Here is a 27,465-nt window from a genome sequence, read left to right as displayed (position 1 = left end):
ATCAGTCACCAATAACCCTTAGAGGAGCAATAAGCTTATAACAAACTTCTCTCTAATAATTAAGAAGGACTTCTGATTCTTTTCAATTTATGTCCTTTGTGGCAATAAAAATACCAATTTCTTAGCTAAATATGACATAGGAAGATGACATATGATCAATGAAATCCATATGGAAATGCTTCATCTGCTGCATAGAAGACAATTGTATATTCTGCACTTCTGCAAAGACTGAGTCACTTCATTGCATCAGAACAAGCTCAATATGCCCAATTGTGCACAACTTTAAGGAACCTATGACTACCCCATCTAATTCTCATTGATTTCTGTTGATTTGGATTGGGAGAAAAGGAAAAGCAAAGGGAGAGAACTAGTGCAGGAAGTTTGAGTTCTTAAATTCTTCCTTGAGAGGAATAAAAACTATGGAATTAAACCACAACAATGGCACTGCTAAGTTGGTCGTATCTGACCCCAGCCAACACCATGACAACTTATCAGTGCTAACTGTTGATGCATCTCCTTTCTTTACAGGGCTTAATGGGACCTAGAGGCCCACCTGGTGCAGCTGGAGCCCCAGTAAGTACTGAAAGCTTGTAATGCCTCTTATGTAAAAAGACAGAGAATTAAGAAATAAAGGCTTGGAGTATGACATTCTTTTTTTCTTTTAGGGCCCTCAAGGTTTCCAAGGACCTGCTGGCGAGCCTGGTGAACCTGGTCAAACTGTGAGTACATTTTTCCACCTTTGTGATAAGTTTTTTTCCAGGAAGTTTATGAATATAACCTTAGCGAAATGATGGGTCTCCCGTTTTCTTAGGGTCCTGCAGGTGCTCGTGGTCCAGCTGGCCCTCCTGGCAAGGCTGGTGAAGATGTAAGTATTTACTCTTAAGCACTTTCAAAATGCTATTTAAATACTCTTGCCTCAACAAGATTTTCTAGATTCAAATTAAGTATTCTGCCAAAAGCTGAATATGCCTGACAGAACTCTTAATGTATGGGAAATATTATTTTAATGAAATATTAACTAACCTGCTTGTATTAAGGGAAAGATTAAATATGTATCTGGATCCATATTTTTATGTGATAACTTTCTCCCCTTTTGTAAAAACCAAGATTCCCCCATTTTGTCTGATAGTTTACCAAGAAGAAGTTGACTCTACAATGTTTTCATGTTTAGGGTCACCCTGGAAAACCCGGACGACCTGGTGAGAGAGGGGTTGTTGGACCACAGGTGAGACTTTTTACATTGGTAGATAGCACAAACATCATAGGCCTATAAGATAGTTGCTAAAACTAGCATCAATCTGAATGACAACATTGATGTCACCCAAACTCATAACATGAATCGGAGGCATCTAACAAAGAAAAAAGCCTAGTAAAAAAAAATTCATACACATTTTATTCATACAAATAATGGAATATAAATGACAGCAAGCATACTATAAGCAACTAAATTGTGTTTTCTACAAATACCGTATTATTAGTTACACACATTAGAGCAAGTTAATTTGTTGCTGTGTGCTTAAAGGTATACTAGACTTTGATTCAAAGCTTGAACTTTGATGAGAATAAATACTTTGGAGGGAAGAAGTCACTGTCTTTTTATTTATGGTAAAACATTATTCACCATCTTCTGTATTTCTTTCTAAGGGTGCTCGTGGTTTCCCCGGAACTCCTGGACTTCCTGGCTTCAAAGGCATTAGGGTGAGCACATTCTTTACTCAGATGAGAGAAAATGCCTATTAATTTTTGGAAAAAACTCAAGTATGTTTAAAATCTTGGGTGACATATACTCACTTTCAAATTCCTGGAGTTTGCCAAAGGGAAGAAAGAGTTAAAGAGTCAGATTTCTTGAAAGTAAAGTGGGGTGCAATTTTTTCAGTCTGTTCATAGCTACCAAAAAACAGGCTCAGTACAGAGAAAATTATATAGAACATGTATTACTTATTGAATATTTACAACCATCTGACAATCATAAAATTATTAAGGATGGAAAAGATGTGAGAGAACACCTAGTCCTCCATCCATCTCTCTCAATGGCAAGAAAGTTAAGTGACCTATCTAGGGCAATAGACTGAGTTTGCTGGGACCTAGAACACTGGACTTCTTTCTACTGCAGCAGACAAGACTTACCCAGGAGAGATTAATGGCAAAGATATACAATTTTTATTTGACCAAACACTATCGTGGAACAGCATTTTATAATAAGGCTTGCCTTTCAGGGACACAATGGTCTGGATGGATTGAAGGGACAGCCCGGTGCTCCTGGTGTGAAGGTAAATATTAAATTAGAAGCACTGTTTTTAAGCACTTGATTGCAATTCCCCATGACCTCCAGAAAAGTATATTATACTGAAGACTACCCATATTATAAAAAGCATTTTTTTTTCTTTTCTGTACTTCAAATCCCTCAAGGATGGGGACTATGAGAGTCTGTGAAAAAAGGTCAATTATTAATATTTATTAAAATTCAGTATCTATTAAACAATTGAGATAAAAATAATATTAATAGTTTCTTCTTCCATTTCCTTTCCTCCCTCTATAATTTCAGTGTATCTCTGCAGCCAAAATAAGAGTAAATAAACATATATAATCAGAGATTAGGACACTCTGTATTATTTTAAACTGTAAATTCTCCTTTGCCACACACTAATTGGATAGGTACATTCATGTCGCTATACACTTTCCAACCTCTTTCCTGTGATTTATCTGTGCACACTCAAAAAAATTTTAATTAGGTAATTAAAGTCTCAGAAGTGTGTTATCTCTTGGCTAGGCTCTTCTCTGACAGTGTTTTCAACTATAAAATGTTCTCTTTCCTATTAAGGAGATAATGTGATATTAAAGTGAATACCAACGTAATTACAAATTAATGAGTAACGAATACTAGCGGGACCAGAAATGAACATGAATATGGAGAATCTGTTCTAACTTTCCAGCTGCCACACAAATGGATAAGGTCAAACTCATTCTCCCAAGAGCCCAATATAAGCTCAGACTACTAATCACTGTATCATAAAATGTTAGAGCTGCAAGGAGCTTTGGAGACCCCCTCATTTTGCAGAGGTGGGAAACTGAGGCTTCGTGAGAGCAATTGACTTGCCCAAAGTCACACATCTAGAGGTTAGAAAGTCATAGGCTAGAAATGATCCCCCCCCGCCACTTCAATGCTTATTCCCAAAGAATAGACTTCACACAGGATCCTGGAAATGAAGGGTCCTTATGAGGTCTCTTAAACCATATTTCCTCTATATCTAAATCAGATTATCTTTAAAAAAAAGTTCTTTTACATGTGCCATAGTATTAAATCCCACTACTACTACTACTACTACCCTGATTTTTACTCAGGATAAGAATATAGATTGGAAATAAATATGATGGCTCTAAAAAATACCACGAAGCTTCAATTTTTCATTCACATTTTATGAAAGTGATAACACTGAGTGTTCAAAATAACTTTAAAGAGGATAAATACGGTTACATTGAAAGTAAATTTATCCTTTGCCATCTCTTTTTATGATATTGTTTCTAATATATAATTGATATCCTGAATCTAAGGGAGAAATTGGGGAAGAGATACACTCAAATAACCACATCTCCTTAGAACCTGGATATTTGGTACTATCTGAATAAAAACTCATGTTAGCACATTTTAAAATCTGTGTGTCGGCATAATTGAAAAACAATCTATATGTGTAAGAAATGTTATGAAATATATGAATGGTTCAAAGTAAAAAAATAGGGTAAAATTGCACTATCAGGAAAAATAATTGTTATATTTAATGAACAAAAACTCAATCCTTCTCCATGTAGGGTGAACCTGGTGCCCCTGGTGAAAATGGAACTCCAGGTCAAACAGTAAGTATTGACTACTTCATTGTAAATTTAAATGTGTACACTCTTTATGAGATGGAACTTCTTTAATGTTTTTGCTAATCACTGTATCCTTTAGCATTGTATTCTTTGATATTTTTCTAATAGCCTTCTGATACTTAATTGAAATCCACTACCATTTAGTTGGAATTAGAAGGCAACTTATTTGTTTTTAGTGTATTCTTGTACAGGTTGGAAACTGAACAAAGCAAATGATGCTTGTGACTTTTTTTAAATTAGCATTCTGGATTTTATTGAAAATATTTCTGCTTCTAGGGAGCCCGTGGGCTTCCTGGTGAGAGAGGACGTGTTGGTGCCCCTGGCCCAGCTGTAAGTGCTTCCATTTTTGTTCACTTTCATCCTTTTAAAAAATCTTCTAATGACTGTCATTTAAGTTTCCATCTGATCTTCCTCATTATTTTCTTCCTAGGGTGCCCGTGGCAGTGATGGAAGTGTGGGTCCCGTGGGTCCTGCTGTAAGTTTTGACACTGGGGAATTTGAAAGGAGTTGAGAATGTGGGATGGGCACTGTCTTCTTCATTAATCTCTTATGAAATCGCATCATTTCAGACACTTTACCAAATGTTCTGTGAGGTCTTTTGAAGGCTCCATTTATAAGTAGTGTAAGCCATTTATAAGTACCTGAACTTTTGATTGACGTATAAAGCAAAATCTCCCCACCCTGGATACACCATGAATGTCTTGCCTTTGATGAGATCCTAACAACAACAGACTGGCTGTCAGTTTTTTTCTTTACTAATATAAATAGTGTCATGCCACTGTAAGCAACTTCAATCTTCTGTCATTGTTATTGTTTTCTTAATTTACTTGGAGGAAATTTCTTACCATCTTCTGCTTTGATTTCAGGGTCCCATTGGGTCTGCTGGCCCTCCAGGCTTCCCAGGTGCCCCTGGACCCAAGGTAAAAACACTGGTGACCATTGTCACTACTTTGGTAAACTTTTTACTGTGATGTGAAAGATTGGAACTGTGTTTGCAGATAAAGAGATAATTACGAAATAGTTACCTTAATTACTCCTTCCCTTCAAAATGAACATAGAATGACCAGTTTTCTCACTCTACATTTAAAATGGATCATTTCTCTGCACTGTGCACTGTGCCCGTCCATATAGATGGCAACATGGAAATTGACTCTAGGACTAGTTAGTTAGGACTGACCGAAAACCAGAGTCAAGACACAGAGAGACAGAAGGAGAGGGAAGGTAGTAACAGTAGCCAAGATGGCAGAATCAAGCAAGGAAAATAGGAAACCAAACTCAAATCTTGTTGTAATAAAACGGATAAGAAAAATAATTGCAATTTTGAAGTTTTATGAAGACATTTCATAAAACTTGGCATCTTAAAAACAGATACGATGTTTCATTATTTGCTGGTTAATTCCTTGGTTTTATTTCCTCTTTTAGGGTGAAATTGGAGCTGTTGGTAACGCTGGTCCTGCTGGTCCCGCCGGTCCCCGTGGTGAAGTAGGTCTTCCAGGCCTTTCCGGCCCCGTTGGACCTCCTGTAAGTAGCCATTGTCTTTAACCTTTATTGAGTAGAAGAAAACGAAGGTGGGGTAGGGGGAAGAAGAAGAATGAAGATGGCGTCAAAGAAGAACTGAAATATTCCAGTTAACTGATATCCTTCTCCTTTCCTTTTCCTCATAGGGTAATCCTGGAGCAAACGGCCTTACTGGTGCCAAGGGTGCTGCTGTGAGTATACCTGTGCAGCTAAAATGTGCTGCTATGATTTTAAAGGCATTTAATGTGTGCTGCCTCTACAGCCCATCACCTCCCTAATGGACCACACTGCATTTTCCTTCATAGGGCCTTCCCGGCGTTGCTGGGGCTCCCGGCCTCCCTGGCCCCCGTGGTATTCCTGGCCCTGTTGGTGCTGCTGGTGCTACTGGTGCCAGAGGACTTGTTGTAAGTGGTCATGACTGTGGTTCTCATCATCCTGAAATACCAGCTCTGCCATCATTTCATCACTATCTAGACTTCCACTCGTAGTTTTATTATTCCTATTTTTCTCTTCCTTAGCATTTTTAGTTTATATTTCTTATATATGTATGTACACTCCCGTCTGCTATATGCACACAGACATGCCCCTCCTGTTATCTTAAATCATTACCTCAAGGTAAATGAGGCAAAGTTCTACAATATCAGTTTTGTCCCTTCGACCGATACCATTCCCCTGTACGCAATTTAAATATGAACAGGGTACATTTCCTAGAGAACTTGAGCTTCTCTTTACCTTGACCCACAAATATTCTAAGAGATTTGTCTGCAAGAGAGTTTCAACAAATGTTTGTCATTTGACCACTGTTCTGTATTGAACCCTAGGGTGAGCCTGGTCCAGCTGGCTCCAAAGGAGAGAGTGGTAACAAGGGTGAGCCCGTAAGTAGCTCTATCATCACACTTTTATAAAGTTAATTGTTTTTCTCATTCCAGTTTCTCCAGCTGGACATAGTATAAAAATTACTTTTTACTCCCTCTTCTTTTGTTCTTTTCATTAAACAGGGCTCTGCTGGGCCCCAAGGTCCTCCTGGTCCCAGTGGTGAAGAAGGAAAGAGAGGCCCTAATGGGGAAGCTGGATCTGCCGGCCCTCCAGGACCTCCTGGGCTGAGAGTAGGTTTCAAATGCTCCCAACACCCAAACACACCAGAGGCAGATTATGACACCCCTTCATTGGGAATTGGTCAAAATTACTGACTATGTTTTCTTAGGCAAAAAAAGCATCTGTTTTCCATCTGCCTTATTAAATCAGTGACTCTCAATTTAATATGTTATAAAATTGGCCTGGAAACAATGTTGACCTACTTTTGCAGGATGGTCATCTATGAGTTCCTCTAGGGGTTGGGTGAAGTGTTTTGGCTTGGTTTGTGTCTGTATCTCCCCTGTAAGGAGATCATGCTATTTTTAACAAACTCTACCTTATCAAAGTCAAGAGATTCCTTTAATTCCCTCTATTTCATGTACTTTCTCGCAGGGTAGTCCTGGTTCTCGTGGTCTTCCTGGAGCTGATGGCAGAGCTGGCGTCATGGTAAGTTGTCCATCACTTACTTCCTAGAAAGGAACTTGATGCTTCTGGTGGTGGGTGTGTCATTAGCTTTAACATCCTCCTCCTCTATCTCTTTTTTTTTTTTGAATAGGGCCCTCCTGGTAGTCGTGGTGCAAGTGGCCCTGCTGGAGTTCGAGGACCCAGTGGAGATGCTGGTCGCCCTGGGGAGCCTGGTCTCATGGGACCTAGAGTAAGTTTCAAACTGATTCTGAGCAAATCACACCTGGCATTACTTCCTTCTTTAAAGGGTTGGTTAATATTGAAGATAACAATAAAAACATCAAAAGTAAATTTGTTAGTAGTCTTGCCGACAGTTGCATTTTTAACTTTATCAAAGCTCAGTAGATATTTTCCTGTATTTAATTAGTTCATAAATTTTCTATTTATTACTTGATACAATGGCTATGAGGTTTTTGGAAGAATAGATCTATTTTAATATATCCAAATTAGATTGGTCCTCCTATCAGCATGAATCTTTTATCTTAATTTGTGAGTTTTATATAAGGTGTTCATGAAATATATTAGGACTATACATTATTCGTTTATTAGATTCATAAGTGAAGTCTTTTTCCTAGCGATCACAAAGTGCTGTAATGTATTCAGCATCACACTAGCTATGGAGAAATAACCTCTAGGTCCATAGACACACTAATCCATAGCAATAGAGTAATTTTTTTGCCTCCATTACCCCTTATGGGTGAATATCAACTGTAATTGTACCATAAACAAGTAATAGGGACACCAAATATAGCAATAAGAAATCCACTTTGGAAATTGCTTACTAAAAGTATTAGTTTTTCTATTATGAGGTAAATAACGTGATACATTTTGCCCATATAGCATGTTGCTTAACAGTTTCTTGAGATATCTATAAAAGGATGAGTTGCACTAAATTTCAATAAAAGGAAAGCCACAAAAAAATAGAAGAAAAATTTCAGAACTCTTTTCACACTTCCCAGCTAGTGGCTAATATTCCTAATGATTTACCCTAGGCAACAAACAAAAAGTGGAGGGAAAGGGTGCCTTTGTTAGACTTCAGTTAATCCGAGGCTTGAGTATGTAAGTTAAAGTGCCAATATAAAAGCATCCTCATTTATTTTATAGGGTCTTCCTGGTTCTCCTGGAAATATCGGCCCCGCTGGAAAAGAAGGTCCTGTCGTAAGTATTGCTTATTTTCCATTATATTTTCAAGGACACTTATTGCACCCTTATCAAGTCTATTTTGTGGCTTATTTATACATGAACACATTGAAAATAAATATCAGACACATACATCATCTGGGAATGCAGAGTAATAGATCGTAATTATGGAGTCCAAATGAATGCAGGACTGAAAGCAGAGCAGGGGAGAGAAAAACATGGCAGGGAAAATTGAAGCAGGTGACAAGGGGATGGCAAGAAAAGGGAATGAGGGAAATTGCATACATACGAGATTGAATTGGCTATATGTGTACCGACATTCTAGTTAGAAAAGGAAAATGGATTCATAATTTATTAATACTTTATACAAGAAGCTCTATGCATTCAGAAAATTATTCTGTTTCATCCGTGGCAGCATGATAAGCTTGAGGTTGTGAGAATATGTTGACGCTGAGTAAACTTGAAATAACTCTGCTTTCAGGGCCTCCCTGGCATCGACGGCAGGCCTGGTCCAATTGGCCCAGCTGGAGCAAGAGGAGAGCCTGGCAACATTGGATTCCCCGGACCCAAAGGCCCCACTGTAAGAATCACCACAACTTTCTTACCCTCAGCACTTTCTGTAGCCAAATTTTACCAAACTCTGGTATTTCTCTCCTGCGAATCAGTCCAGTCTCAGGGAGTTTCCTTTCAACACAGGAAAACTGCAGGCTACTTATCACATTAAAAGTTTACCTCTAGTGTATCCTTATATCCCTGCTAAAAATCCATCTCCTGATCCCCATGCTTCCACAGACACAGGGACATCTTACTGTACATGGAGCCGCATGGTGATGGATCACCCTTAGATAACAGAAACCACAGACTAGGGATCTCAAAAGAACACAAAAACAAGCAGGAATCAACATTCCAAAATCATCGTGGTTAATTTGACATTAAATGTGTAAGGCTGTTTTTTGTTTTGTTTTGTTTTTCATTTTTACTCTAGGGTGATCCTGGCAAAAACGGTGATAAAGGTCATGCTGGTCTTGCTGGTGCTCGGGTAGGTGCTAACTTGTGTACAGATCTATTCACATAGCGTTCATCTAAGAACCACACTTTTTTTTTACACCATCTGATATCATTTTGTCACTTTCTTTTCAAGATGGCATCCCCAGGGGTCCTTTTACCATCATAAAATGCCTTTTTAAAAACCAAACTTATAAAACAGTGAGCAAAAACAAGTCAGAACATACATTAGGTCAAAAATACAGAAGCACTTGGCTTTAATTTTATTCATTTTGGAATTAAAAGGGTGTGAATATGTAGTAGCATTCTCTGGCCTTTATAAATTGCCTTGTGTCTGCATACTTCGCTTGAGTCATATCAAAAGTTAGTAGGCAAACCCATAAATATATATACCTACTATGTACCCACACAAATCAAAAATTTAAAAAGTTAGTAGGCAGTATTTGTGCTTTGGTGGGAACCCACAATGAGTTTAATTCATGCTAAAATGACAAACTTGTTTTAAGGAAGTTATACCTGAGGCTTTGAGACATCTTAAACTACCTGGCTTGCAGCTAACCATCAGCCTTTCTGTTAAATATTTTTAGGGTGCTCCAGGTCCCGATGGAAACAATGGTGCTCAGGGACCTCCCGGACCACAGGTGAGTATTTCTGCCACTCTTGTGCTCTTCTGCACTAGAACGTATACAGTCTCTCAAACTGACTATTTCCATTTTTCAGTCCAAAAGTTATACAGCTAGACAACAGTGGTGACATACGTTGCTATTTATGCTTTCTTTCCTGTCACTTTCAGGGTGTCCAAGGTGGAAAAGGCGAACAGGGTCCCGCTGGTCCTCCAGGCTTCCAGGTAAGTCAACTCAAACATACGCAATACTGCCTTTGGTCAGCCTATTCAGCTGTAAATCACCACACCGTACCTCTCTTCTCCACCACAATAAACATGATTTCAGGACTGAAGCAAAGAAAGGTGCATTTTTTTCAAACAAACTTTTGTGTAATGCTTTAATAACATACGATCATGCTCCTGTTGATATTTGGTAGCCACCACCCCCAAACTCAATTATTAGCAAATCTCCTGAACATAGCCATAGGATTGAGATTTGTATTTCTTTTCATTTTTAGGGTCTGCCTGGCCCCTCAGGTCCCGCTGGTGAAGTTGGCAAACCAGGAGAAAGGGTGAGTAAAACAAGTAATAGTAAGTAATAACTACTAAACTTGAGAATTTCCCCCTGTTTAATACCCCACTGCTATGCAATTATAATATGTAAAAGAAAATTTCGTATTTCATATGTTAATGATAGTGTTTTACATACGTTGGTGCTGATGGAGAGAATGAGCCAAATTACTTTAGCTCTGATTACTTTGTTTTACAGATTTAATGAAACATCACCTTATGAAAGTAAAATCCATCAATGAATATTTTATTTAATAGCCTTACTTTTTGTATTGTTCTTGATAACGTTAAGATACAAATTATTTCCTTCCCCACAGTGAAAAAGTAAATGCACAATTTTCAATCAGACTAGATCCTGAAAAATTCCTTTTGTGTTTTTCTTGGCATTCAGACAAGACACTGCTATACACAATCAGGGCATGAGTTCTGAGTCATTTTCTCTCTAATTGTGATGAATGTGCCCCAATTTAGTTACATTCTGTGGCCTGGTCTCTTTTGTCAACAGTAGGACACATTAAGGAGACAGCTGGTCAGTAATAAAAGAGAAACACTTGGGTATACAATTAACTAGGTAGAATATGATAATTTCTCTTAAGAAGACTGTTATATAGCTAAAAATAGGCAACGTCTAATATTGTTCATTATTATTTATCTTATTATTGAAGGAAATAGTCTGTTTTGTCACTTTTTAAAAAGCAATAAACTAAATAATGGGAAACAAATTTTTTGATACCAAGTTCTGGGATGGATACATTTTTGTCACCAATAAAATTCTCTCTTTCTGTATCTCTCCATACTAAAAATTGTTCTTATTAGCCTGTGTACTTCTGCACTCATGTAGATACTGCCAGCTTTATTTCACTCTTTCCAAATTTTTCAAATATCTTAAGCATAAGTGAATTTAGAGATCACACACAAATTTCATGCTTTATTCTCATGTTTTGTCTAGGGTCTCCATGGTGAGTTTGGGCTCCCTGGTCCTGCTGGTCCAAGAGTAAGTGTTACTTCGTTAACTTTCATAAACTCTGGCAATGCGTTTTTAAAAGTAGTAGTACTTTCTCCTTAAAGCCACTGATGACCCTGCAACAAGTCTCTGATGCTCTTCTATAGTCAAATGTAATCTGCAGAGAGCATTAGATTTCTAAGGTGATAGTAGAATTTTTTGTTTCATTGCTCATATTTCTTATTCAATAATTACATAGTTATAAGAAACAAATCAATATATATTATAGTCAGTGTTTTATATAGACAACTATGCTACATTTGTGACAGCGGCTCAACTTGAGCTAAGGAAAAATAATATCTTACTAAGATCTAAAGTTAATTTTGGCAATGTGTGTTGATGTTCAAAGCCTAAAGCTGAACTTATGAGTAGTCATATAAAGAAAAAAATACTTAGTTTCTCTGCGGGTATTAGCATCACTGAAGTGATTAATTTGCCCTGAAAGTATTCCATCATGTCACTAGTTAACACATATGTAGGAAGCTCAAAGCACCAACTTATAACAAGGTCCTCTGAAAGAGTTACAACGTGGACCTATGTGATAAATATTTTGGGCTATAGAATGCTATGTTCTAGTGATATTTAGATGTAAATTGGGAGATACTTAAATAGACAGACATATATATACATATGTACAAATACATATATCAAATATACATATGAATATTATAACTGTTACATCATTATTACACAAGGTTATAAAAAGGGGGCATAGATAGGAGAATATCTAATGTTATCTACACCTGCCATTGCTATTCAACCAAAATGACACAATCTTTTCTTTGAATACTACACATAACTGGTGTCTGTTTTTACCTATGGATTTATCACAGAAAAGACTCCCCAAAAAAGAGGAATGAATTGCAAAAATTGAATATTATACTCTAGAAGCAACAAATTCTGGAGTTGTAATCATGGAACATTAGAGCTAAGTGACACTTTAGAGAATATCTCATCAATCTCTTCATTTTACTAGTGGAGAAATTAGGAACAAAAGAAATTTTAATTTGCTAACAAATGCAGAACCAGGGCTCAGAAGCTACACAAGTGTAAACTCTCATGTGAAACAGTATCACTGAAAGTGATGAATGGTGCAACAATTCTTCTAATCACTTTTTTCAGGGGGAACGCGGTCCCCCAGGTGAGAGTGGTGCTGCTGGTCCTACTGGTCCTATTGGAAGCCGAGGTCCTTCTGGACCCCCAGGACCTGATGGAAACAAGGTAAAATCTTATGTTTTATATATTGCTGGTTTGACCCAGTCTGCCTAGAATAAGTAGACCCTTTACAATAGAAAGATAATTGTTTTTCAGATTTTTATTTATTTCCAGTTCTGTGATGACTTCCCTGTCAGTAAAGAGCAATCCGATTCCAGTGGACCTGAATTATTCTAAACAAACAAACAACAGCAACAAATTGTGGGGGAAAATTCAGTGTTCCCCAAACATAAATGAATTAGAGTGGGTTGTCACTCTTTTCTCATCACACTGTTTATGCTTTTGTTTTAATCTAGAAACATTGTATACATTGGACGTTATTTTCAGAGAAAAAAACTTTTTATCTTAACATCTCATCCCATAGAGTAAAATTTCAAAAAGTAGCCTGAATTTTAATAATAAGAGTTTATGTTGATGAAAATTCACTGGGCAATACATTCACCACAAAAATTTGTCTGGAAACTTGTGTTCCAAAATAGAATCTGTGGTTTAGATTTTAAAATAGATTTAACACACATTCCTGAAAAAGAGATTACCTTAACCACAATAAAAAGAAGAAAACTCATATGATTTTAATTCTTAACTCTAGAGGAAAAAATGTAAACATTAGTTGCAAAAAGCTATTTTAGTGTATGGAAGGATGTTCTTGGGAAAAAAATAAAAACATGAGGGAGAGAGGAAATAAAGAAACTATGGTTTTGTGCGGTAGTACTTTCAAAGGGATCTATTTATCTCAGAAGCTAGTCAACAGGTTTTAAGTATGTGGAATTGTAGGGTTTTATATAAAAATGGAAGATACAGTTTCTACTCTTAAGGAGATTAAAACACAAACATCTCCTCAATTGACACGGTCTCTTTCCATGTTTTCTATCTGGGCTAAGAGACTTATCCTTGAAAACTGTCTGTGGGTAAACATTTTTTACTCTCTGCTTCCCATTGTCCTATCCTCTTCTTCTCCATGCCTGCCATCCTTAAGAGGATTGAAGCAGGTTATAGAGGAATCGCAGCTGTGCACTCCCACTACCCTCATCTCTTCAGTCACCATGTCATTAACAGCATCTCTCTCGGCTATATTCTCCCTCCTTTCAATAGCCCAGCCTTCTTTGTGTTTCAAAGCAGGCGAGAAGCCTGTCGAGCTAACTGTTTAAATTGGAATTCTTCAAGAGTTTGATTCTTCATTTTCTTCTTTCTCCACTAAAATTGATTTTACATGTGTTTGACTCAAGGGTGAACCTGGTGTGGTTGGTGCTGTGGGCACTGCTGGTCCATCTGGTCCTAGTGGACTCCCAGGAGAGAGGGGTGCTGCTGGCATACCTGGAGGCAAGGGAGAAAAGGTACCCTCCCAGTGTTGAACCCTATTACATATTGTTGATGAACTCTAGTGAAGAAGGCTGCACAAGGATGCTCAAGTTTTCACAATTCTTGGCAGGTGGTCTGGTAGCATTTTGATATCTATCTATATACATCTCCCTCTGCCACCTAGCACCTACACATTTCTAAACTCACTAATCTGGCAAAATTCCTTGCTACCATGGAATTTCACACAAACAGATGGTGTTGAGTAATACATGAGGCTCATTTTAATGCCACTAACAATAATGCCTCATCCTGCCCTAATTAATGGGAAGAAGCTATATTGAACAGCTGTCAACCGTGCTGCTGCATTAGTTATGCCATAAGAGTGATCAGGCGCTGCAGCCCATTGTGATGTTGCCTTACAATTCTGTCCACATGAATCTGTACCTTGCTTGATTATGCTTCAGGAGAGTGTACGGAAATTAGAAAAGATTGTTTAACAATAATCTGGAAATGGCCTTGAATTATTTTTTCCTCATTATTTTTCTCGATTAACATTCTACAGAATGGTAAGAAATCGAGACATTGCTAAAAATCTTAAATGACTGAAGGTATCATAGCATCTTCTGTAAAAAAGAAAAAACTTTCTGTTAATTTTGATTCAAAATTTTGGTCAGAAAACAAAAAGTTGCTCTTGCTTTACACTTTCAGGGTGAACCTGGTCTCAGAGGTGAAATTGGTAACCCTGGCAGAGATGGTGCTCGTGTGAGTAGAATTTTGTTTGTATGTTTGTTTGTACTTAGATTTTTTTTAATGTTTGAATTGAGAAGTTTTCCAAATTAGAACTACACAACACTTTATTTATCAAGTTTAATAAAATAATATTCCTTTCTGTCCTGCGTCTATGACTAACAATATCGTTTATATGTTCCAAAGGAAAAATTAAAAGGGATTTAACCTCTTTGAAAATAATATCTTGAATTATCTAACTTCCCTAGTGTCAATGATACCAACTACAAACTATAGACCAAAAGCTTTAGGTTTAATAGAATATTAAATGATTGTTTCAAGTGATAATAGAAATTAAAATAAATAAATAAATAACTCTCTTATGCTTTAGGAAGCCGGAACCTCTGACAAGATTCTATAGTTATTCAAACCTACTCCCTAGAAATTTATCACCCAAAGAGCAGCCCCAAAGATTAGCTGTTAATGCCATGAAGATGCCAAAGATAATCCCATGATAGTCTAATTACCTTATCTAGGATGTCAGCCTCATGGGTCTTTCAGGCCACAGTCAGCCTGGATTCCTTTATTAACCGCTCCTTCGGAGCTGAAAACTGACTGTAGCACATCTGTAATAGTCTTTCTTTTGAATCACATAGTTTTAACAGTTTCAAACAAGGCTACTCATTTGCTACTCTCCAGGGAATTTTACAATAGCAGAAAGTTCAGATCTCCCAAATTTCTGACTGCTATTGACTTACACATTTCCATAACCTTTATTACTGGAGTACCCTCCTTCTGAGAGTGGCTTCTGATAGTCTTGACAATTAGAACCAAAATGCGTCAGAAGCCTTCTTGATATCCAGCCAGAGTGCAGTGAAAGTGTTCAGTCACTGTATAAGCACGGCAAAAAAGAATGACAAGGTTCAATTTTGATGATATGGGGTGTTATTAATAAGACATGTTTCCTTTTTGGTACTAGGGTGCTCCTGGTGCTGTAGGTGCCCCCGGTCCTGCTGGAGCCACAGGTGACCGGGTAAGCATGCATTTTCACTGAGCCAACAGCAATATCTAAAATTTCCCGCCTTCCCTAGTCCCAAAGAGCCCCAGCAATTCATTTTTATGGCTTGGTATAAAGCCTACTTATTTAAAAACCTAGCTATTGTGATAGAGCAGCAGGAAACAATTGCTGTGTGTTTAAAATTACTTTTCCCTTCCTATAGATGTGCCAGCTATCTGATCTATACCCTAATCCCTAGCATTTGTTTTAAAGTCTTCCCATGTTGCACATTAACAATATCCTAATGCACTGAGGCTTCTCAAAGCCTTCAATTATAAAAAAAAAAAATCAATAAAATACATAGTGTGCCCATTTCACATTGAACTTAAAATAGATCTTATTTATTGTATTGCAAAGATTGCCACAAATAGATCAGCCCCGTGTCCATCTAAAAATTAAAATGTCCTCCTCGTGGTATTGTGGGCACTGATTTATAGTGTTTTCTGAAGTGTATAACCCATACCACTTAACCCCCCAAAATGAATACAGCATTAAGTAAAAATCCACTTCATTTTACTCTGTGAGATGTGCATTAGTTATCTCTTCCAAGGCAACTACAGACTCTGTCTGTCCACCACTGTTCTCTCTCCCTCCCAGTTCTTTCAGCATCTATGTCAGGCACATTAACAGACTCATCTTTGGTCCCATTATAGGGCGAAGCTGGTGCTGCTGGTCCTGCTGGTCCTGCTGGTCCTCGGGGAAGCCCTGTAAGTAAGAACCTGGATCATTTTGTATACTCACACCTCACGATGTTTAGACATTGATGAACCTAGGATTGATAACACATTTTTAAATCCCTTCTCCCACATAGGGTGAACGTGGTGAGGTCGGTCCTGCTGGCCCCAATGGATTTGCTGGTCCTGCTGTGAGTATCACATAATGAAGATTAATCTGAAAATATCCTAAGTTGGGGAGTAGAGTGGGTCGGAATACCAGAGCTGTAACTGTTTCTTTCCAACAGGGTGCTGCTGGTCAACCTGGTGCTAAAGGAGAAAGAGGAGCCAAAGGGCCTAAGGGTGAAAACGGTGTTGTTGGTCCCACAGGCCCTGTTGGAGCTGCTGGCCCAGCTGTAAGTTGAATTCACTGGTGGTCCACACAGCAGCTACCCATTAGATCTTACAATTAAATATATATCCGTCAAGTGCCTACTATGCAACAGAGAATATACCAGATAGAAGATGGAAAATAATGGAAGGATTAACATTTGCACACTGTTTTACAATGTATAAAAGTTTCATAAATATCGTTTTAATTCTCTGATAATCCCATAAGGGTGGTAATATTGAAGAACATTCTGACACAGATAGTCATTTTTTATTTCTACATTTTCTTCTTAGAGATGCAGGAATGATCCCCTTGAAGAAAAGAGTAGCATTTATAAGGGTTTGTTTGTGATTTGACCCCATCTTTTTGTTTGCATTTAGGGTCCAAACGGTCCCCCCGGTCCTGCTGGAAGTCGTGGTGATGGAGGCCCCCCTGTGAGTATTTACAATGGACTCTTGCCACTTTTCTTTCTTCAGAATCTATTAAGGACACTTGAAAGTTTTGACATTTTTGGTAAATTTGGACTACCATGAGGAAACTTTTGAGATTCAAGTTCATCCTGTTCAGAGCAATTCCGATATTGATGTTAACTTGAACTCAGCTGGAACTCAGTGTATGTTGCTATCACCTCACTTGAGGTAATAACCAAGGTGGGCCCTAGGCAGTTTAATTGTAAAGTCGGAAAAAATATTTCTTTGGCATCTTTCGTCTGTTTATTAAGATGCCCCTTCTTCTGCCTGACCACGTCCTTTCCCTTTGCAGGCAGTGCTATCACAACAATTCTCTAGAGACCCAGAGCTCTCCAAAAATGAACTTTACTGACTTCTTCTCTCACTGGACAGTGCTGAATGATCTAGGTCATTTGTTATTCTTTCGTCCATGAACACCATTACTTATTAAGTGTCCATTTCTTTAGCACTCAGCCAGGTGGTAAAGATAGTTATTAATGTATACACATTAATATGTAATAAGACATAGTGTCTTATCTTCATACCTTTGCAACCATAAGATAATATGTCAGCATTTCAGAAAGGACCATCCAAACCTTAATGCAAAATATGGGCATTGCAACTGGGGCATGCTGGTAAGGAAGATGTGTGGAGAAGGAGGGCCTTCAGGGTCCTGGCTAAATAATGCCCTATATAAAGCTGCCTACCTCCTACTCCTTGGTCTATCCCTGGTCACATGTACTGATTTTCCAAAAAAAAAGAAATTCCCGTCTTACCCAAATTCTTGGAGTTGATGTTGACTGTGGAATTCTAATGTGCTTGGCTCGTAGGGTATGACTGGTTTCCCTGGTGCTGCTGGACGGACTGGTCCCCCGGGACCCTCTGTAAGTAAATCACTCCAAACATGTGTCTTCATTTCCTCTAGCCAAAAGGCCTGGCTTCTGGTAGGAAACTGGTAACAAACTCTTCATGAAAACACATCACTAATATTTGCTGTTACTCTCCTGGTCTGAAATCAGCTTGTCTGAACCATTAAGGTATTTCATCACGTTATATTTTATAATATCAGTTTAAGAGGCTTTTATTCATGTGAACACCAGTCCCCTTTCAGGGGCATGGTCTCTTTGAAAAAAAAAAAAAAAAACGAACATTTTTAGCCACATATCAGATATTTCTATATCTAATTACCTTTTATGGCTAACATTCTGCCTCCATTGTTAAGGTATAATTGTTCCTGAATTTAAAGGTGGTTTGGCCTCTAATTTAATTCTGATTCAGACTCTCCTGTCAGGACTCAAGAAAATTTAATTAATTACCAAGGATTAAGTCTTCCGGTTAAGGTTTCGGGGAAAAAAAATAGCAAAGATGTTGATTTCTTGGAATCCTTTTACAGGTTCATAACAGAAAAATCTTCATTCCCTGTAGGCATTTAATTAAACCTAGTTGAGAAGCATATGTGACTCCTCAATTATGAACAAAATGCCTATATTGGCTTTCTTTAAAAAAAAAAAAAGAAGAAGAAGAAAGAAAAGGCAAAGTCCTTTGAAACTCAGAGTCCCATTCATTTATCATTAACTGCTATCATTCTACATAGTTCTGATTCCAATATGCCAGGGTACCAGTGGCATGACATTGTTTTTCCTCATAGAAATTTGCCATAGTCTCTCCTCCATTATTTGGTTTGTTACAGCCTCATAAAGGAAGACAGGAGTCGCTTCTTTCTGCAAGAAAGAATGTTAAAAACGATAAATATTTCCCCCAAATGGCCAGGGTATTATTTTATTTCATCACATTGTTTGCATCTTAAGATCTGGAATCTTTGCTGCTCTCTTCCAGGCCCTTGGTGATTAACAGAAAGGAAATGACCTTGTACATTTGCTCATAGGGTATTTCTGGCCCTCCTGGTCCCCCTGGTCCTGCTGGGAAAGAAGGGCTTCGTGGTCCTCGTGGTGACCAAGGTCCAGTTGGCCGAACTGGAGAAGTAGGTGCAGTTGGTCCCCCTGGCTTCACTGGTGAGAAGGGTCCCTCTGGAGAGGCTGGTACTGCTGTAAGTGATTTCCAACTCCTCTTTCTTAATACCTTATGTTGAATTAAAATAAAGCCCCTACACAAATCTTCAAGTGGCATCTATTTGTTGATGAGTATTGTAGGCTCTCAAGTGGAGCTCAGTTGAGCCAAGAAATCTGTCCAGCACACACTGAGGGGCTGTGGCTTCCAAGATTCTCAGAAAGCACAAAATTGCGAAGACAGTAAATGAGGGAACTCAGTTTTATCACACAGCCCTTTAAGCTATTGAAGGCACCTTACTAGTACCAGGATTAGAACAGAGTCCCATTGCTGTGGCCATCCTACTACATATTAATCAATCTCAGTAGGCTACCAATTTCTTAAAGGCCAAAGTCAAAATTAGAGGCCAGAGTCAAAATTTGCTTCCTTTTGATATACTGATTTTACTGATTTCCTTTTTGTTTTTGTTTTTGTTTTTTTGTTTTGGGATGGAGTTCCCCTCTGTTGCCCAGGCTAGAGTTCAGTGGCATGATCTCAGCTCAATGCAATTTCCGCCTCCCCAGTTCAAGTAATCCTCTTGTCTCAGCCTCCCGAGTAGCTGGGACTACAGGCACACACCATCATGCCTAGCTAATTTTTGTATTTTTAGTAAAGACAGGGTTTCACCATATTGGTAAGGCTGGTATCGGTCTCCTGACTTCAGGTGATCCACTCACCTTGACCTCCTAAAGTGCTGGGATTACACATGTGAGCCACCCCACCCAGCCTGATTTCCTTTCTTTTGTGTATATACCCAGCAGTGTGATTGCTGGATCTTATGGTAGTTCTATTTTTAGTTTTTTGAGGAACCCCTCCTACTATGTACAACTATTATGTATCCATAATAATTTAAAATAAATTTTTTTATTTGTTTCCCTGCCTAGAGGCTATAAAAACTCTGTTTCACCACCCCAAGTGTCTTTATCAATCTCGACCACTTATTTTTAAATGTTGTGCCATTGGTCTCAAGGATGAATCAGATACAAAAGTGTACATGGCAAGATGTAAACTCACTGTCATCACTAGAGAAAAGATATCCAAGGATATGTCCTAGTAATAGGAGGTCATTAGCCTTTTTCTAAGCTGAAGACACTTTATTCTCACAATCTTCAAGCCAACCTGTGTTATCACCTAGGGTCTTACCCATAATACTTACCCAAATACCCATAATAGAGTATTTTTTCTCTATTTAGGGACCTCCTGGCACTCCAGGCCCTCAGGGTCTTCTTGGTGCTCCTGGTATTCTGGGTCTCCCTGGCTCGAGAGGTGAACGTGGTCTACCAGGTGTTGCTGGTGCTGTGGTGAGTGCTTGACAATATTCTGACTCCATTAACATAAGAAAAGATTTTAAAAGCTGCCACTTCAAATGTGACAGATTGATCACTGAATAACTTCACTTAAGATTTTTATTCATGGCATTTTCTTTATACAGATCACATGTCACTTATCTAAGAAGGTTTAATACCACCTTACTTAGACACACACTATAAAGACACAGCTTAAAATTATGCAGAATGATTTTTGTTCTTTCCACGCACTTAGGAACGATACAATCTCTAATTGCATTTACTCCTCTGCAATATGAAATGCTGGCATCATTTATCCTGTAGGAAGAATGAAACTCTGGAAGTTCTGAATCATTCCATTAAACCTTATACGTGACAACAACTAGAAACCATCTCATCTCCATAAACTCTATCAACTTTTTGAATTCATTTCATTTGGGATACTGAATGACACGAGGCTTACTTTTTACAGAGCAACATCCCGTGATTACATAAAGCTGGCCATCTACATGTGGAGAAGGAGGGCAGGGATGATACTAACGATACTTCTTACCATCGTGTGACCCATTCACATTCAATTTACCTTCTTTCTTCAAACTAGAATCTCCTGAGTAGGGTTGTTTTGGAGGGGAAGGTTAGCATTCCATCAAATGAGGGGAATGTCATTTTATCTTCTCTGCCTGTTTAGGGTGAACCTGGTCCTCTTGGCATTGCCGGCCCTCCTGGGGCCCGTGGTCCTCCTGGTGCTGTGGGTAGTCCTGGAGTCAATGGTGCTCCTGGTGAAGCTGGTCGTGATGTGAGTCCAACACTTGGTTTGTAAAATAAAACCGAGCAGGATTTCATTGTGTGAAAGTTTATGTCCTGAGCTGAGGTTCTCTTGTTCCAAATTTCTGAACAAGATGGTCAGCTTCTCCATAGTATCTACACCTAGTATTGAAAATATGAAAAATTGCTTAGGCCAAAGAATGGGCTTTTCAATAGCACACTGCAAAACTAGGCCCAAGTACTTAAAACATCTCTAAAAAATATCTAGGTTGGCAGGTTTTTATTCCTAGTTTTAAAAGTCTGAAAGAGGGTTCGTTACTGAGCTCTGGAAGTGATGAAGACAGAGTAGCCGCAACATAGGGGCTGGTAGGCAGCAGAGCCTCACCAACAGCCTTAATATGTGTGGTGTCTTCACAGGGCAACCCTGGGAACGATGGTCCCCCAGGTCGCGATGGTCAACCCGGACACAAGGTGAGTACACTTTTCATCTTTCTCTAATTCAAAAGTGATTAAAATACAACCCAGATTGATGCTAAGCTTCATTTTGCCTCTGGTAGGGAGAGCGCGGTTACCCTGGCAATATTGGTCCCGTTGGTGCTGCAGGTGCACCTGGTCCTCATGGCCCCGTGGGTCCTGCTGGCAAACATGGAAACCGTGGTGAAACTGTAAGTTTGTGAATACCAGTCCCTCAGTGCAGCATTCTCGTGGGCTTCACTTCTGACCTCCCCACACTTGGGGATGGTGGGGGAGTGGGGAGGGGTATCTTGGGCCTAGCTGAGTTGTGTTTTTCTTTTCCACTTCACAGGGTCCCTCTGGTCCTGTTGGTCCTGCTGGCGCTGTTGGCCCAAGAGGTCCTAGTGTATGTACATGATGAAGATTTCTTTGCAACACTAACATTTAGAGAGAATCAGTCCAAAACATCTGTTAAGAAAATAAACAATATATCAGCTAGATTTAACATTTTAAAAAAATTTCAGTCCAGGCTGAGAATTGATACAAATAACTTGAGCTATTTTAAATCTCTTCTGCTTGTTTGTATTAAACAATTACAAGGATCTAGACACTTTACAGATAGCGCAACTAAAGCAGATTACCAGCAGAGGTGAGAGCCTAGCTAGACCATTACATGTCCTGAGTTACCTTTGTAAACTTTGTAAACGAATTAAGCAGTATTTGTGGTGAAGTGAGTGTCATTTTTTGAAAACGGTAAGTCTTATCCATCCTTCTGTTTCTTTATAGGGCCCACAAGGCATTCGTGGTGATAAGGGAGAGCCCGGTGATAAGGGGCCCAGAGGTCTTCCTGGCTTAAAGGGACACAATGGATTGCAAGGTCTGCCCGGTATCGCTGTAAGTAAGCTGTAGCCATCTCGCACATAAACTGATCCTGAAGGCCTTCAGCTCAGAAGGATTTTCATATTTTCACTGGTATTGTTCCAGTATAGCCTATATAATATCCATTTCCCATTCTCTGGCTAACTCCATCTCATTCTTGGAGATAATGCTATTTCATCCCAACATGAAAGGTGAGGATTAAGGGAGATAGAAATATACATACATTAAAATCTCCTGGCAACAATGTCCTTCAACCCCACTTAAAATAAACATAATTAGAGGAATGACTAATATTGCACTGCTGAAATAGGTTGTGAAAAAACATAATTGAATATAATAGACATAATGGGAGAAAAGAGCCCCACTTTACATTTTCAATTTTCTCAATCCGGAGTCCATGTAAACTAAAGTTTCCCATTCAATTTGGAAAAAAAAAAAAAATCTGTCTCTTGACATGTGCTCTGAAAGTGTGATTTTCCTCTTCTGTCTTTAAAGGGTCACCATGGTGATCAAGGTGCTTCTGGCTCCGTGGGTCCTGCTGGTCCTAGGGTAGGTGGACTCAAGAGAAGACAGTTCATCTCTGAAATAGAGGCTAAAGTGAGCAGTGAGCCCCACGCTGCTGCTCCCTTGGTGGGATTCACCAGCTCACATGCACCTGGTGTCTGTCTTCCTTAGGGCCCTGCTGGTCCTTCTGGCCCTGCTGGAAAAGATGGTCGCACTGGACATCCTGGTACAGTTGGACCTGCTGGCATTCGAGGCCCTCAGGGTCACCAAGGTCCTGCTGTAAGTATGATTTGGGGAAATAATAAAGAAGATCACTGACCTAAGGAATGTTTTCTTCAGACTAAACCAAAACAATTATGACAACCCATTAAAGTTAGCCCCATTTCAATATATCCTCTAAAATATCTGGAAATTGTCTATATGCAATGGGCTTGTTAAGTCCATCCCTGCAAGTGTGCCTGGAAGCATGTTATTTATTTATGTGAACTTGATTATTTTTTACTTATTAGAACATGCTTCCGTGTGAAGCTCAACTGAAAATCTGCTGCCATAGATGTCTCTCACTGTAACAAAATATAAAGCCTCTCCTGTCTCACTTTCACATTTGCAGGGCCCCCCTGGGCCCCCTGGCCCTCCTGGACCTCCAGGAGTAAGCGGTGGTGGTTATGACTTTGGTTACGATGGAGACTTCTACAGGGCTGACCAGCCTCGCTCAGCACCTTCTCTCAGACCCAAGGACTATGAAGTTGATGCTACTCTGAAGTCTCTCAACAACCAGATTGAGACCCTTCTTACTCCTGAAGGCTCTAGAAAGAACCCAGCTCGCACATGCCGTGACTTGAGACTCAGCCACCCAGAGTGGAGCAGTGGTAGGTCAAGATGTCCAGACCAGACTGACCCTTCTCACAAGTTGAGCTTTTCAAAATTAGTTTCCATTGACATTTAGAGTGAAAATGCATTTGGGTAAAGATTACATTATGTGAAATCACACCCAATTAATGAAGCATCATCTTCTCCCAATCAGCACCCAACCTCATTTCCCTTAAAACGTATTTTTGCACTTTTCATACTAATAAGTACCCTGATTCGATTCTTCATGGAGGAGGGGAGGGAAGGAACTGTCTAATCTTAAAAATAACCACCCTCTTCCTCTTAAATGTGGGGTAGACAATCAAAAATGTTACTAATGAGAGTCAGTATCTTTCATTAGTTATTATTAGAATCTGTGTTCTGCTCAATGAGAAGTTTCATGATCTGAATGTTATTTTCTTAAAAGGTTACTACTGGATTGACCCTAACCAAGGATGCACTATGGATGCAATCAAAGTATACTGTGATTTCTCTACTGGCGAAACCTGTATCCGGGCCCAACCTGAAAACATCCCAGCCAAGAACTGGTATAGGAGCTCCAAGGACAAGAAACATGTCTGGCTAGGAGAAACTATCAATGCTGGCAGCCAGGTGAGGAATCCCACAAACACCTCTCCTTCTACTAAATAATATTTTGGTAGGACTGTTTGTTAATTATCTGCATTTTAATCTCTGACAAAAGTGGGCTTATTAAAAAAAAACCTATTCCTTTCCTGGGTTCCAATTTTGCCCTAAATTGCACATTAGAAGATGGATTGATTGGACACATCCATGTAATTCAAAGTTATTATTCAAATTTGACTTAATTGGTAATCATTGAAAAAACTGACTAATGTCATTTAGTGTGAAGGAGCACTGGCCAGCTATATGCCACACTCATACATATGCATTTTCAGAATGTGAGCAGCTTTTCTGAATTTTTAATCAAACCTTTTCACCAACTTTACTGAATGCCTACTGGAATTCCATAAATTACAAAATTACAGAAAAAGAAAAATGTGAGAATTTCTACCTCCTCATTCTCTTATTCTAAAGAGGAAGCATATGCAAAAAGGATTAATTGAAACAGATAACTTTTTTAGATGACCTTGCCTCAGTGCAGTAGGTCTTATGTTCATCTAGGTAACTGATATTTCAAAGACAAGTGAATTAAGTTTTCTTTAAAAGTATCCTTTTCCTCAGCTTGGATCTGAGTCCACTCTTCCTGAGATCTTTTTTTTTTTTTATGTTAGACTCTCAGTATCTGAGTCCTTCTCCACTTAACCGGAATTTCATCTTATTTTCTGTAGTTTGAATATAATGTAGAAGGAGTGACTTCCAAGGAAATGGCTACCCAACTTGCCTTCATGCGCCTGCTGGCCAACTATGCCTCTCAGAACATCACCTACCACTGCAAGAACAGCATTGCATACATGGATGAGGAGACTGGCAACCTGAAAAAGGCTGTCATTCTGCAGGGCTCTAATGATGTTGAACTTGTTGCTGAGGGCAACAGCAGGTTCACTTACACTGTTCTTGTAGATGGCTGCTCTGTAAGTAATAGTGAAATATGGGAATAGCTTTGGGAAGTGGGATGGGGGAGGTTCTAACTTAGACCCCCCCCAAGGGGGGTCTAAAGGAGTGTTAAATGAACAGAAGAATGAGAGAACTAACTTATTTCATTTTTATTTCATAAGTAAATTCAGTTTTTGTGTGTATTTTGTATTTATTTATTTATACATATTAATTTTGTATGTAAATTCAGATGATAAATTCAGAGTATTCTTATCAGATAGTGCCTTCTGAAATACTGAAATGTATACTACATCCATGGATTGTTTTTTCTTTAGCATGTTTTTTAAATGGTAATGTATGCCCAGAACCTAAAATTTCTTGAGACTTCAGTGGCCTAAACTATAATTTATAGTTATGTGTATTTTATTTTACTTACTAGCATGGCCTACATTTAACTTTTAATGCTTTTTCTACAATATGCTATAAATATAAGAAAAATTAAAATTCACTAACAGCAAGACTACATACCCACCCAGATCCTGCTCCCAAAGACACACATAGAGGGACATACACACAACAATCCTAAAAATGACTCTGTAGAGATAAGTCACTTGGAATGTGTGTTGAAATGTTGGTTTTTTTGGTTTGTTTGTTTGTTTGTTTTTTGTTAGACTGATAGGGAGCCCCTCCCACTAAAGACACCCTTGATACTGTTATTTCAAAGATAAACTTATTTATCTGGGACTGACATCTTTAGAAGGACACATGCCAAACAGTGGTTCTTATTAAATCAAAGGTTCAGATATTATCAGATTCAGAAATAGTGATGCTTTGTGTATCTATTTTCTTCTCTTTAAACAGAAAAAGACAAATGAATGGGGAAAGACAATCATTGAATACAAAACAAATAAGCCATCTCGCCTGCCCTTCCTTGATATTGCACCTTTGGACATCGGTGGTGCTGACCAGGAATTCTTTGTGGACATTGGCCCAGTCTGTTTCAAATAAATGAACTCAATCTAAATTAAAAAAGAAAGAAATTTGAAAAAACTTTCTCTTTGCCATTTCTTCTTCTTTTTTTAACTGAAAGCTGAATCCTTCCATTTCTTCTGCACATCTACTTGCTTAAATTGTGGGCAAAAGAGAAAAAGAAGGATTGATCAGAGCATTGTGCAATACAATTTCATTAACTCCCTACCCCGCTCCCCCAAAAATTTGAAATTTTTTTTCAACAGTCTTACACCTGTTATGGAAAATGTCAACCTTTGTAAGAAAGCCAAAATAAAAATTGAAAAATAAAAACCGTGAACATTTGCACCACTTGTGGCTTTTGAATATCTTCCACAGAGGGAAGTTTAAAACCCAAACTTCCAAAGGTTTAAACTACCTCAAAACACTTTCCCATGAGTGTGATCCACATTGTTAGGTGCTGACCTAGACAGAGATGAACTGAGGTCCTTGTTTTGTTTTGTTCATAATACAAAGGTGCTAATTAATAGTATTTCAGATACTTGAAGAATGTTGATGGTGCTAGAAGAATTTGAGAAGAAATACTCCTGTATTGAGTTGTATCGTGTGGTGTATTTTTTAAAAAATTTGATTTAGCATTCATACTTTCCACCTTATTCCCAATTAAAAGTATGCAGATTATTTGCCCAAAGTTGTCCTCTTCTTCAAATTCAGCATTTGTTCTTTGCCAGTCTCATTTTCATCTTCTTCCATGGTTCCATAGAAGCTTTGTTTCTTGGGCAAGCAGAAAAATTAAATTGTACCTATTTTGTATATGTGAGATGTTTAAATAAATTGTGAAAAAAATGAAATAAAGCATGTTTGGTTTTCCAAAAGAACATATTGAGTAAAATTCCTTGCTTCAATGCTCTTTGCAATATAAATATGCATCTCTACCAGCCATTAGACCAAGTGCCTCTGATTAGATAGAAATTATGCAAAAAGGGCAGTTTGGTGTGGTAGAAAGAGCAGAGAACGAGGACCCAGGAGAGCTGAATTCCAGTTCTGGCTCTGTTCCTTGTGGCTGAGTGACCTTGAAACTCTGAGCCTCTGCATTTCAGTTTCCATAGCTATAATATGAAAAAATTCCTTTTCAGCGCTATTAAGCATTTGCCCTACTCAAA

At 38.5% G+C, this 27,465-nt stretch overlaps 1 protein-coding gene across 1 annotated transcript in view; it reads left to right on the top strand.

Moving 5' to 3' along the window:
* Positions 1–26,650, top strand: part of COL1A2 (collagen type I alpha 2 chain) — a 35,797-nt gene extending 9,147 nt beyond the window's left edge. The window contains exons 7-52 of the mRNA XM_032761039.2: positions 529–573; positions 666–719; positions 812–865; positions 1,172–1,225; positions 1,645–1,698; positions 2,217–2,270; positions 3,808–3,852; positions 4,144–4,197; positions 4,298–4,342; positions 4,734–4,787; positions 5,290–5,388; positions 5,532–5,576; positions 5,691–5,789; positions 6,207–6,260; positions 6,384–6,491; positions 6,853–6,906; positions 7,016–7,114; positions 8,029–8,082; positions 8,546–8,644; positions 9,050–9,103; positions 9,657–9,710; positions 9,863–9,916; positions 10,192–10,245; positions 11,193–11,237; positions 12,369–12,467; positions 13,688–13,795; positions 14,469–14,522; positions 15,466–15,519; positions 16,197–16,250; positions 16,355–16,408; positions 16,505–16,612; positions 16,968–17,021; positions 17,867–17,920; positions 18,922–19,083; positions 20,276–20,383; positions 21,057–21,164; positions 21,551–21,604; positions 21,691–21,798; positions 21,939–21,992; positions 22,373–22,480; positions 22,961–23,014; positions 23,141–23,248; positions 23,580–23,838; positions 24,246–24,430; positions 25,129–25,371; positions 26,195–26,650. Of these exons, the coding sequence (XP_032616930.1) occupies positions 529–573; positions 666–719; positions 812–865; positions 1,172–1,225; positions 1,645–1,698; positions 2,217–2,270; positions 3,808–3,852; positions 4,144–4,197; positions 4,298–4,342; positions 4,734–4,787; positions 5,290–5,388; positions 5,532–5,576; positions 5,691–5,789; positions 6,207–6,260; positions 6,384–6,491; positions 6,853–6,906; positions 7,016–7,114; positions 8,029–8,082; positions 8,546–8,644; positions 9,050–9,103; positions 9,657–9,710; positions 9,863–9,916; positions 10,192–10,245; positions 11,193–11,237; positions 12,369–12,467; positions 13,688–13,795; positions 14,469–14,522; positions 15,466–15,519; positions 16,197–16,250; positions 16,355–16,408; positions 16,505–16,612; positions 16,968–17,021; positions 17,867–17,920; positions 18,922–19,083; positions 20,276–20,383; positions 21,057–21,164; positions 21,551–21,604; positions 21,691–21,798; positions 21,939–21,992; positions 22,373–22,480; positions 22,961–23,014; positions 23,141–23,248; positions 23,580–23,838; positions 24,246–24,430; positions 25,129–25,371; positions 26,195–26,341 (3,822 nt within the window). The 3' untranslated portion in view covers positions 26,342–26,650. The remainder of the gene's footprint in view (positions 1–528; positions 574–665; positions 720–811; positions 866–1,171; positions 1,226–1,644; positions 1,699–2,216; positions 2,271–3,807; positions 3,853–4,143; positions 4,198–4,297; positions 4,343–4,733; positions 4,788–5,289; positions 5,389–5,531; positions 5,577–5,690; positions 5,790–6,206; positions 6,261–6,383; positions 6,492–6,852; positions 6,907–7,015; positions 7,115–8,028; positions 8,083–8,545; positions 8,645–9,049; positions 9,104–9,656; positions 9,711–9,862; positions 9,917–10,191; positions 10,246–11,192; positions 11,238–12,368; positions 12,468–13,687; positions 13,796–14,468; positions 14,523–15,465; positions 15,520–16,196; positions 16,251–16,354; positions 16,409–16,504; positions 16,613–16,967; positions 17,022–17,866; positions 17,921–18,921; positions 19,084–20,275; positions 20,384–21,056; positions 21,165–21,550; positions 21,605–21,690; positions 21,799–21,938; positions 21,993–22,372; positions 22,481–22,960; positions 23,015–23,140; positions 23,249–23,579; positions 23,839–24,245; positions 24,431–25,128; positions 25,372–26,194) is intronic.
* The last annotated feature ends 815 nt before the right edge of the window (positions 26,651–27,465 follow it).

This window comes from Hylobates moloch, unplaced genomic scaffold (genome assembly GCF_009828535.3).
Source record: "Hylobates moloch isolate HMO894 unplaced genomic scaffold, HMol_V3 SCAFFOLD_1, whole genome shotgun sequence".
In the NCBI taxonomy this organism is placed as follows: Eukaryota; Metazoa; Chordata; class Mammalia; order Primates; family Hylobatidae; genus Hylobates; species Hylobates moloch.
The sequence above is the reverse complement of the archived record's forward strand: the minus strand, read 5'-3'. Positions and strand labels throughout refer to the sequence as shown.